At 40.4% G+C, this 12,705-nt stretch overlaps 1 protein-coding gene across 9 annotated transcripts in view; it reads left to right on the forward strand.

Annotated features, from left to right (window-relative positions):
* LOC126236927 (zinc finger CCCH domain-containing protein 13-like) overlaps positions 1 to 12,705 on the forward strand; it is a 264,568-nt gene that overhangs the window by 72,582 nt on the left and 179,281 nt on the right. For 8 of the 9 annotated variants that reach the window (XM_049946596.1, XM_049946597.1, XM_049946598.1 and 5 more), the window contains exon 5: positions 5,595 to 5,974. In XM_049946596.1, the coding sequence (XP_049802553.1) occupies positions 5,595 to 5,974 (380 nt within the window). The remainder of the gene's footprint in view (positions 1 to 5,594; positions 5,975 to 12,705) is intronic. The other variant, XM_049946604.1, reaches the window with a different exon arrangement.

Raw genomic sequence — 12,705 nt, forward strand, 5'->3', positions numbered from 1 at the left:
ATTAGTTATAGTCTTAAAATAATCTGATTTTATGTATCTATTAATTAGATTCAGTTATACATCCATTTTCTGACACCATCTTTCAACAATCAATAGCTGTGTTCTTTGGACGCCACATATAAAGTTAGTGATATTTATATCATACAATGGAAAATCCAGGTAGGAATATCAACAATGTAGGAAAAGACAGGTAGCTACTTACTGTAAAGAAGACACGTCAAGTTGCAGACGGGCATGATCAAATGACACTCACATATAGCTTTCGGTCACAGCCTTCACCAGTAAACACACAGACACACACACACCACCGCCAAAACCAGCATTTCGCGGCGGAATGCAACATCACATGGAAGGCAAGGAGCATACTGGAGGGCGTGGTGAAGGGGACGGGGAAGAGATAGTAGTGTGCGCAGGGGAGAGAGACAAATGCTGTCTCGTGGAGCGTGCAGGGATTAGACTACAAACAGATAGAGCATCAGGAGGTTGTGGGGCATGGATGTGGGGAAAAAGGAACGAAAAAGAAGAGGAGTGGGGAAAAACAGGTGAATGCATTGACAGAGTGCTGCAAATAAAGAGGGTGGGAGACGAGAATGCATAGTAGATGACAGGTCCCGGGGGGGGGGGGGGGGGGGGAGACACGGACTGTTTGGTGGAGGGTGTGGAGACAGTATGTTACTGTAGTTTGAGGCTGAAATAATTACGGGAGAGGAGAGTGTGACGTGACATAAGGGAAGGTACATATACAAATCTACAACACTACCCTGGGTATTGGCATGGGACCCTCCTATGCCAGTCTTTTTATGGGCTGTCTAGAGGAGATCTTCCTAGCCTCCCAAAATACCAAATCCCTAGTCTGGTTCAGGCTCATTGATGATATCTTCATTATCTGGACCCAGGGCCAAGACACCCTATTTTCGTTCCTTCACAACCTCAACACCTTGTCTCCCATCTGCTTCACGTGGTCCTCCTTCAGATGGCTCCATCTGCACCTCTGTCCACATTAAACCAACCAACCACCAACAGTTCCAGCATTTTGACAGCTGTCATCCCTTTAACCCCAAAAATCCCTCCCATATAGCCTGGCTACCCGGGAGTGGCATATCTGCATTGACAAAAGTCCCCTTGCTAATTGTGTCACCAAGGCCTTCGCAGACAGGCACTATCCCCCAGATGTAGTCTACAAACAGATTTCCCATGCCATTTCCCATCCCACCACTCCCAAAAACCAGCCACAGAGGAGTGTCTCGTTCATCACTGAGTATCACCCTGGACTGAAAAAGCTGAACCACCTCATTCGCCAGGGCTTTGATTACATATCATTGTGCCCTAAAAAGATGGACATTCTACCCGAGGTATTTTCCACCCCTCCTAAAGTGGTTCCATCGCCCACCCAATCTCCACAACATCCTAGTCTATGATCGGAGTTGAATAGGTGGTGTTGGGGGGGGGGGGGGGATGTATGGGACAGGTCTTGCATCTAGGTCTATTACAGGGATATGAGCCACGAAGCAAGGAGTTGGGAGAAGGGGTTGAAGGGTTGTCTAGGTATGGACGAGGATATTGTGTTGGTCTGGTGGACGGAAGGATACTATTGTTTGGGGGGGGGGGGGGTCGTGTGGGAAAGATAGTAAGCAGGACATTTCTCATTTGAGGGCACGACGAGAAGTAGTAATTTATAGTCTGTTGTATGTATCTGTATCATAGACCTTATGAATGTCATTTGTGTTAAGAGTGTTACTTTCTATCTACAGTAACACCACAGAGCTCGCATCACCAACTTGATATAACGGTCGAGAAGCGTTCCGAGTCAGTTACTTTTGTATTGACTCATTTCAGATTAGTGAGTCTTTGTACTGAGTGGTTTAGTTAATTTTTCCTTTGTGCTTTGTTTCTTGTCCTCATAAGTGAAAGTTCAGGAACCTGATAATGTACAGACGAGGGAGATCTCACCAGAAACACACATGTGGTTGGCTATTGCTGATTGTTTATTGCTATGTGTTACTGATCAGTTTTGCTGTTTTTGTTGGCATATGTAGTTCTTGGTTTACTTCTCTTGACAGCCACCTAAAAAAGGTTAGGGAGGCAGTTGAGTGCAGCTGCACAGAAGAATCTTTCAACATACAACTGAAATGATTGAAGGAGTTGACATTTTACTACCTAAATTTTAATTGTTACTGAAAGAAAGAGTTGATTGTACCACCCATATGAGGAAGAAGCTTAGAGAATAATCCTCCTGTTCATGTCAGTGTCATTAGAGACAGAGCACAAACTTGGGAGGGAAAGGGATGGTGAAGAATATGAGCTGTGGTCTTAATGTCCAAGCAATCACCTGTAGTGATTCAGGAGACAGCAAGAAACTTACATTTGTGTGGCTGAATGTGGATTCAGACCCAACTCTTCCTAAATGTAAGTCCATTGTTTTAATCTGATGTCACCACAATTTGTGTCTAACTACATCTACATCTACATCCATACTCCGCAAGCCACCTGACGGTGTGTGGCGGAGGGTACCCTGAGTACCTCTATCGGTTCTCCCTTCTAATCCAGTCTCGTATTGTTCGTGGAAAGAAGGATTGTCGGTATGCTTCTGTGTGGGCTCTAATCTCTCTGATTTTATCCTCATGGTCTCTTCGCGAGATATACGTAGGAGGGAGCAATATACTGCTTGACTCTTCGGTGAAGGTATGTTCTCGAAACTTTAACAAAAGCCCGTACCGAGCTACTGAGCGTCTCTCCCGCAGAGTCTTCCACTGGAGTTTATCTATCATCTCCGTAACACTTTTGCGATTACTAAATGATCCTGTAACGAAGCGCGCTGCTCTCCGTTGGGTCTTCTCTATCTCTTCTATCAACCCTATCTGGTACGGATCCCACACTGCTGAGCAGTATTCAAGCAGTGGGTGAACAAGCGTACTGTAACCTACTTCCTTTGTTTTCAGATTGCATTTCCTTAGGATTCTTCCAATGAATCTCAGTCTGGCATCTGCTTTACCGAAGATCAACTTTATATGATCATTCCATTTTAAATCACTCCTAATGCGTACTCCCAGATAATTTATGGAATTAACTGCTTCCAGTTGCTGACCTGCTATTTTGTAGCTAAATGATAAGGGATCTATCTTTCTATGTATTCGCAGCACATTACACTTGTCTACATTGAGATTCAATTGCCATTCCCTGCACCATGCGTCAATTTGCTGCAGATCCTCCTGCATTTCAGTACAATTTTCCATTGTTACAACCTCTCGATACACCACAGCATCATCTGCAAAAAGCCTCAGCGAACTTCCGATGTCATCCACCAAGTCATTTATGTATATTGTGAATAGCAACGGTCCTATGACACTCCCCTGTGGCACACCTGAACTCACTCTTACTTCGGAAGACTTCTCTCCATTGAGAATGACATGCTGCGTTCTGTTATCTAGGAACTCTTCAATCCAATCACACAATTGGTCTGATAGTCCATATGCTCTTACTTTGTTCATTAAACGACTGTGGGGAACTGTATCGAACGCCTTGCGGAAGTCAAGAAACACGGCATCTACCTGTGGACCCGTGTCTATGGCCCTCTGAGTCTCGTGGACGAATAGTGCGAGCTGGGTTTCACACGACTGTCTTTTTAGAAACCCATGCTGATTTCTACAGAGTAGATTTCTAGTCTCCAGAAAAGTCATTATACTCGAACATAATACGTGTTCCAAAATTCTACAACTGATCGACGTTAGGGATATAGGTCTATAGTTCTGCACATCTGTTCGACGTCCCTTCTTGAAAACGGGGATGACCTGTGTGCCCTTTTCCAATCCTTTGGAACGCTACGCTCTTCTAGAGACCTACGGTACACTGCTGCAAGAAGGGGGGGCAAGTTCCTTCGCGTACTCTGTGTAAAATCGAACTGGTATCCCATCAGGTCCAGCGGCCTTTCCTCTTTTGAGCGATTTTAATTGTTTCTCTATCCCTCTGTCATCTATTTTGATATCTACCATTTTGTCATCTGTGCGGCAATCTAGAGAAGGAACTACAGTGCAGTCTTCCTCTGTGAAACAGCTTTGGAAAAAGACATTTAGTATTTCGGCCTTTAGTCTGTCATCCTCTGTTTCAGTACCATTTTGGTCACAGAGTGTCTGGACATTTTGTTTTGATCCACCTACCACTTTGACGTAAGACCAAAATTTCTTAGGTTTTCTGCCAAGTCAGTACATAGAACTTTACTTTCGAATTCATTGAACGCCTCTCACATAGCCCTCCTCACACTACATTTCGCTTCGCATAATTTTTGTTTGTCTGCAAGGCTTTGGCTATGTTTATGTTTGCTGTGAAGTTCCCTTTGCTTCTGCAGCAGTTTTCTAACTCGGTTGTTGTACCATGGTGGCTCTTTTCCATCTCTTACGATCTTGCTTGGCACATACTCATCTAACGCATATTGTACAATGCTTTTGAACTTTGTCCGCTGATCCTCAACACTATCTGTACTTGAGACAAAACTTTTGTGTTGAGCTGTCAGGTACTCTGTAATCTGCTTGTTGTCACTTTTGCTAAACAGAAAAATCTTCCTACCTTTTTTTAATATTTCTATTTACGGCTGAAGTCATCGATGCCGTAACCGCTTTATGATCGCTGATTCCCTGTTCTGCGTTAACTGTTTCAAATAGTTTGGGTCTGTTTGTCACCAGGAGGTCTAATATGTTATCGCCACGAGTCGGTTCTCTGTTTAACTGCTCAAGGTAGTTTTCAGATAAAGCACTTAAAAAAAATTTCACTGGATTCTTTGTCCCTACCACCCGAAGAATTCTGAAGATAAGGTGGGTAGATCACGTAACTAATGAGGAGGTATTGAATAGGATTGGGGAGAAGAGAAGTTTGTGGCACAACTTGACTAGAAGAAGGGATCGGTTGGTAGGACATGTTTTGAGGCATCAAGGGATCACAAATTTATCATTGGAGGGCAGCGTGGAGGGTAAAAATCGTAGAGGGAGACCAAGAGATGAATACACTAAGCAGATTCAGAAGGATCTAGGTTGCAGTAGGTACTGAGAGATGAAGAAGCTTGCACAGGATAGAGTAACATGGAGAGCTGCATCAAACCAGTCTCAGGACTGAAGACCACAGCAGCACCACCCGTTATGAACGTTTGAGTCTCCCAGTCTATATCCGGCAAATTAAAATCTCCACCCAGAACTATAACATGGTGGGGAAATCTACTCGAAATATTTTCCAAATTATCCTTCAGGTGCTCAGCCACAACAGCCTTGGCTGTTGCTTAATTAAGATACTTTGTAAAAGCGAAAGAACACACACAATCACTTTTATGGAAGATCTTTATCTCCCTCAGCCTCAGAACAGTAGGGTTCGACTCATCTTGCAGTCTGAGGGGATTGCTGCACCTTTTTTAACCTTTCTCAACATATCTGTCTTTCCACCCTGAGGAAGGAACTAATTGTCCCAAATGCTGGAATAATTTTTGTAATTTTATGTGTGTCTGTTGACAAGACCTAGAGTTTTGCTTTCTAAAGGTAAGTACTAGGCAGCCATTCTGTCTTGTAACTTTATATCTAACTTGTACCTTATGTATAATACTGCTGTTTTTACAGAATGCGAAAAACATCAGGGAAAAATGGAAGTCCTTTGCCTTCAATGAAAAAAGCAGTCCTCCCATCACGACACAGTGATGATCGTGGAGGCGGTCTACAAGGCTCATCATTGGGAAGCAAGAGACGTGATCCCTCACCTGCATCCAACCCACACCGCAAACTTTCTGCTTCCGTCATTGGTGCACCTCAGGCATCAAAAAGTTCATCACAGCTAGCATCTTGTAGTGGCAGTGGAACTGGCAATGGAGGTGGGAGGAGGCGTTCTGACACACCCCCACTTCGAGGATCTAGTGGTCATCGACGGCGCTCCATTACACCACCCCACAAGGGTAAAGGCCTCAGATCATCATCCCGTTCGTCACTGAACAACAAGACGAACAGTGAGTGTATGAGTGTGTGTGATATGTTTCTTGTGTGTTTCCATTCATTGATTGTGAGATTTCTGCTATATTTTGCAGTACTGCTATTAAATATTAGTTTGAGACCTCCAAATAGTGATCTGCATGGTCTGTAGGAATAGCTTCTAGCCATGTAGTCTATTGGCTTTTTTGCATTACTATACTGTCAGATTCAGTTATTTTTAACAATTAATTAATGATGTAAAAAGCATTTTCATTTTAAAAATTAATCCAGTCCATCTTGGTGTTGTGGTACAACAACCTTATTATTATTGCTATTATTTACGAAAACAGTCATAGGTTGCACAATGTTCTTCATTAATTCAAGAATGATGTGTTTCGCAAGGATAGAGTATCACTAGGTTATCTCATGGAGACAACGACAAGCGTAGCAGCACAGAACAGGACCTCATGTGCTGACTGTAAATACAGCCGAACACTAGAACGGTGCCGAAGGCCTGTCGGCATTCACATAGTGCATACATACCCATGTGTACAGATGTGTTTACAATTTGCATGAGGAACTGACCTGTGCTGCTAAGGTTGTCATCACCTCCATGAGATAACCTGATGATGCACTATCTGGGCAAGACATGTCATTCTTCAATTAATAAAGGACATTGTGCAATGTACAACTATTTTTTTTAAATAATTGCAATTTCACAGGTTGACATCAGGACACAAAACTCTGAAAATGTACGTATGTTAGTATTTTTATCTGGACAGGTTTGAATATGATTATCTTAGTCATGCTAGCCGTAATTAAAAATAATGTGATGATGATCTCTCCATAGGCAAAAGGTTTCAGATTAGCCCCCCCTGCCCCCATTCAGATCTTTAGGTGAGGGAACTGCCAAGAAAGGGGGGGGGGGCAGGTGACCGTAAGAAAAAGATTGAATTACTGATGATAGAGGAACATTCTGAGTGTGGAGTGTCAAGAGGTTTTAACGTGCCAGGGAAGCTAGATGATAAAAAAAAGAGAAATGGAAAAGCTCTATCTATATATAATGAGAGGGTCAGTGAAGTGAAATGGTCAGAAGATAAGGATTATATTCAGATGAATAAAGGACAGCAACAGCAGCAGCAGCAGTGGATCAATGGGTGTTGCTGTAAAGTCTGAGGATATTGAATGGGTAATTCTGTATGTAAAGGAATATGACAATCTTCCTAGAGGAATTGGAATGTGGTAGTTAGAGAAGGCTTAGAAGACAGAGTTCCAGGAGAAGACAGGCAAGAATGAAAGGGCAGAAAGACTAATAGAATCCTGCAGTAAATTTCACAATAGTGAATATGCTGTTTAAAAATGATTGGAGGAGGAGGTCTACTTGGGAAATGTCTGGAGACACAGGAAGGTTCCACCTGGATTGCAAAATGGCTAGACAGAGGTTTCAAAGTCTGATACTGGATTGTAAGGAAGAAGTAGTATAGACTGTGATCAGAATTTAGTAATGATAAAGAGTAGACTGAAGTTTAAGATAATCAGCTGGAAGAATCTGTGCTGCAAGAAATGAGATACCCAAATCTTGAGAAATATCAAATTTGTTTGAAGTTCTATAAGGTTAAAAATACTGTGATGATGAATACCACTGTAGGTACTTCAGTTGAAGAAGAGTAGATGTGTCTAGGAAGGACAATCACAGAAGTTGGAAAGATAAACACAGCTACAAGGAAAGTAACTATTAAGAAGCCAAAGCAGTCAAAGAAATATTTCAATTGATGGATGGAAGAAAGAAGTAAGATGTTCAGGAAAAGATAGTTGGTGAAATTAAAAGCAAGGGCATCCAAATTAAGAGTGCATTGGAAATTCCACTGTTAAATGCAGAGGAGACAGGTGGATAGAGTACATTGAAGGCCTCTTTGGAGGAGTAGGAGAGGGGGGGCGGGGGGATGGCTGGTGACACGATAGAAGCAAAAATGGAAGTTAATATGGAAGATCTAGGGTACATAGTATTAGATTTAGAGTTTAACAGAACTTTGGGAGACTTACAGTAGATGAAGGCAAATGGGAAGGTAAATTGCTTCAGAATATCTAAAATCATTGGGGGAAGGCTGGAGACAAACCATACTTTCAAACAATATCATCCACTTAATCCCCAAGATAGCAAGGGTAGATATATGTGAGAATTGTAGTACAACAGCTCATACGTCCAAGTTACTGACAAGAATAACATATGGAAGAATGGAAAAGACAATTGTGGATCTGTTACTGAAGTTGAGCTTGATGATGGAACCAAGACTTAAGAAAGACCAAGATATGTAAAAAAAGCATTTGCAAATGCAGAGTGGTGCAAGATGTTTGAAATTCTGAGAAAATATGAGTAAGCTATAGGAAAAGGTGGGTAATATACAATGTGTACAATAACCAAGAAGAAAGACAGTGATACAGTCCTTCTCTCCTGTTCACTCTGTATAACAAAGGAACAGTGACAGAGTAAAAGAAATTTTCAGGAGTAGAATTAAAATCCAAAGTGAAAGGATGTCAGTGATAATATTCATATATGACACCGCTATCATCTGTGAAAGGGAGGAAGAATTGCAGGGATTGTTGAATGGAATGAACCATCTAATGAGTACAGAATGTAGCTTGAGAATAAACTGAAGAATCACAAAAGTAATGAGGAGCAGCAGAAATTATATTAGTGATATGTGACCACATAGTAAATGAAGTGAAGGAATTCTGCCTCCTTGGAAACCAAATAATGTGTGGTGGATGAAGCAAGGAGGATGTAAAACGAAGATCAGTGCAGGAAAAGAAGGCATTCCTGGTAGATGAAGTTTTTTAGTTTCAAACATTGGTCTTAATTTTAGAAAGAAATTTCTGAAAATGTACATTTGAATTACTGCATTGTATGGAAGTGAATCATGATCTGCGGAAAATCAGAAAAGAAAAGAATCAGAAAAGAAGAGATATGGTGCCATTGGAGGATGTTTGAAATTATGTGTACTGATAACATAAGGGATGAGGAGGTTCTCCACAGAATCGGCAAATAAAGGGATGTGTGGAAAACACTGGCAAGAGGACACATGTTAAGACATCAGGGAATAACTTCCATGGTACTAGAGGGAGCTTTAGAAAGTAGAAGTTGTTGGGGAAGACAGAGACTGAATTATATCCAATAAATAATTGAGGATGTAGGATGCTGGTGTTACTATGAGATGGAAGAGGTTGGTACAAGAGAGGAATCCTGGAGGGCTACATCAAACCAGTCTGAAGAATGATGAGTTAGAGAAGAAAATCTTACTGATTGAATAACATCCAAGGAAAATTATAGCTTTGTTACATTAATAAACCAGTGAACTTCACAGTCAAATAATTGCCAAAAAAGTAATATCCATCTGTCTGAGATCCGTAAACATTTTCTGAAGTAATCAACAACAACTTGGAAAGTACAGATTGCTATTCACCATATAGAAGTGGTGTTGAGTCGCAGGCAGTGTAGTGTCATAAAATTATCCATGCTAACTTTCTTATTCCTGCCACAGGTGCAATCATGGGTAATGTCTAATTTCACTACACCTTTAATGGACAATCATTTAATATGTTTAATTATTTTTCAAAAGAATTTTTTTATAATGTCATGTGACAAGCGATTACACAGCCGACTGGGGTTCGGCCGCTGCATATCATAAACTGACCACTGTTGCACCTGCCTTGCAGGCCAAAAATGTTGAAAGTGTGAGCTCCATGACACCTCTTAGATGTTTCTTTGTCAGTAATAATTGTCTGATCATTTTTCTTGATTTTCTGGGGAGGCATTCAATGAAAGGAATATAGTTGTACTAATAAAAAATGGACTGTATTCTGTACATAATTGTGATAAGAAAAAAGATCAGAAATAAATATTGGTTTACAGGTTAGGTGCAGTATCAGAAACAGGTTGTATCTCCTAAGAAGAAGCAAAGAGAGAGAATCACTATAACAGGCACAGTGAAAAAGAATGCTAGAAATATTTCAGCTTTCAGACAAAGTCCTTCTTCAGAAGTGGAAAATCACTCACCTTCATACAAGTACAGCGCACACACACACACACACACACACACACACACACACACACACACACACACACACATTCATTCATGAAATCACAGCTCACACATACACGGTTACTGACTTTGGCCACTGGCCTGATTGTGACATTTGTACCAGTCTGGGGTCAGATAGTTGCACAATTCAGGCATAGGTGCAGTCTGCAGTGAGGCTCCAGTGGCTGGAGACAGTGACTGTATGTGCGTGAGCTTGAGCTTGCATGAATCTGTGTCATGTTCTGTTTTAGAAGGAGGACAGTTTTGTCCTAAAGTTTAAACATTTAGCAGTCTTTTCATTATGCCCATCTGGAACTCATTGCCTTCTCTATGTGTTGAGCAACATTTTACGTAAATATTTATGATTTGTTTACAGTATGCATTCTATTTTGATCATGTAACACTCACACTTTTTTCAATTTTTAACAACATTCCTAGGTGAAATGATATGTAAAACAATGGAAAGACAACCACTCACATATTGGTAGCAACATGTGGGGCATAAAAACAGTATTTACAGTAGCTTTTGAGCTCTTGGTCTTTCTCTTGTAAAAGTACACTCATTCACACACAACCATGTAGACAGCCAAACGTTTGGGCATTTGTGTGAGTGAATGAGTGTACCTTTATTAGAGAAACAGAAAGAACTCAAAAGCTAGTGTAAGTACTGTTTTCTCTTGTGTGTTTCTATCTGCCACACATCAGTCAGCCATAGGTGAGTGGTTGCCTTCTCTTTATTTTATGTATTTTTTCGATTTTTAAGTATAATTCTGTTCTCTTTTAAGATTGAACCAGAATTAAAACTGCATCTATCATAGCACAAAGAAGGAGAATATGACCTGTGCAGAGTTAGGGATGTAAAAGAAAGGAACTAGTTTTTCTAATTATCTGGCAGCTTCAAAGACATTAAAAGCAAAAGCATCTGGACTTATTCACAGTGTTTTACTGGTTAGTATTAGTATCCAAGTCATGTAATATAATGCATCGTGTCATATAAAGTTACATGATACGTGAAGTCATGTCGTATAACATGACACATGCCACCATGTCATCCAACATAGCATTTGTCATGTTGTGCAGTATAATGCAACTTGTTGTTGAAGTTTAGGGTGCATGCATTCCCACTCTGGGATATTTCATACTGTAGATGCATCACACTCTGTAGAAGCACTAAATTTGTGTGTCTCTGTTTTTATACCCCTCACCATTTGTGAAACGGGGGGGTGGGGTCAGTTTGGGGGAAAAATGGTCCCCTTGGTGAAAATGTTGACCCCCCCTCCCCAACCAGAAATCAAATAATTGTTTCAGCGCTCCTGCTAGGGACAAATCCACCCCCAGAAATTTTATCCCCCTAGCCATATTATATATTTTTTACTATGGCTGGCAAATATTCTGGATTTTCTGCACAAGATCAGGGGCTTTATTCTAAAGATTGCAAGATGCTGGTGTGCCAACACCCTGCAGCTAAGAGAGCTCACTTTCATGGGGAAGTAGGATTAGTTCATAAAAAGTGCAAAAATGTCAAGATGTTTTGGTTTAAATGTCTTTGAAGCTGCCAGACAAGTCAAAAAGTTAGTTCCCTGCTTTTACATGCCTAAGTCTGCCCATTACATATTTGCCTTTTTGTGCTATGTTGGAAGCATTTTTCATTCTGGTTCCTAACGTTTATTCTTCCATAATTTTGACATTAGAATGCCATAGCTTCACAACAGATGTAATTTTTGTTGACTTCGGTGATCGTATAAGTTTTATTTATTGTCCTTTAAACCATGTTGCTTGAGTTGGGCATCATTAGTCATGCTCCTTTACGGCTGCTGGCGTGGTGTGGTTGAACCTGTGTCCTCAGAGGATCCAAGCTTCACCACCACGTCAGGGTCACACGCCCACAGGAGATATTTTGTTTTATGTTTTATTTCTTTCATATTTGTTGTTTTTTATTGTTATTTTTTATTATTTTTCTTTTAAATTTTTTTATAGTTATACACACATTATTCATATATGCATGAGACTGTATACACGAACATTTGAAAAAGAACCATAAGTACTTAATACAGTGCACAAAATAACAGCAAACAAAAACATAATACTGAACGAAATATTAAATACTGTGCAAAGTTTATTATGATAATGCATGTAAATAGTTTGCATTACATAGATACTTATAATACGACCATATCACCAAGATAAAATTATGATGTAAAAAAAAAAAATGTAGACTGTTTGTACAAAAAAAGATGTGGTCATATGGTTCATGAGAAGCAGCAGCTTTAAAACTTAGGAAATTCTGTGAATCTCTCTGTGTCCACATACTGCTGTTAAAAAAGGTTACTTGTCAAATGGTGTGTGGGCGACAAAAGAATTTCACCTAATTTTGCAGTAGCATGAAACTGTAAATTATTGTTCTCTTAAAAGTAGTTGCACAAGAACCATGTTACCAATCGTACAATGAAATAGTACGAAATAATACACAGACGAAGCTACAATTGGCCATTATAAAATATGAAAGTGTCTTTCCAATGAATCACAAAGTACAGGCAACAGTGTATCTGGCTCTTCGCCATCCAGTGTTGTGCCGACCAGTGGGAAAAACACCCTGAGACTCAGAAAAAACCAACTGATGCATTAATTAAACTAATTGACAATTCATTTGACCATTTAACTAGTTGAGGATTTAAACCATTGACCAGTTA

This window comes from Schistocerca nitens, chromosome 2 (assembly GCF_023898315.1).
Source record: "Schistocerca nitens isolate TAMUIC-IGC-003100 chromosome 2, iqSchNite1.1, whole genome shotgun sequence".
Classification (NCBI taxonomy): Eukaryota; Metazoa; Arthropoda; class Insecta; order Orthoptera; family Acrididae; genus Schistocerca; species Schistocerca nitens.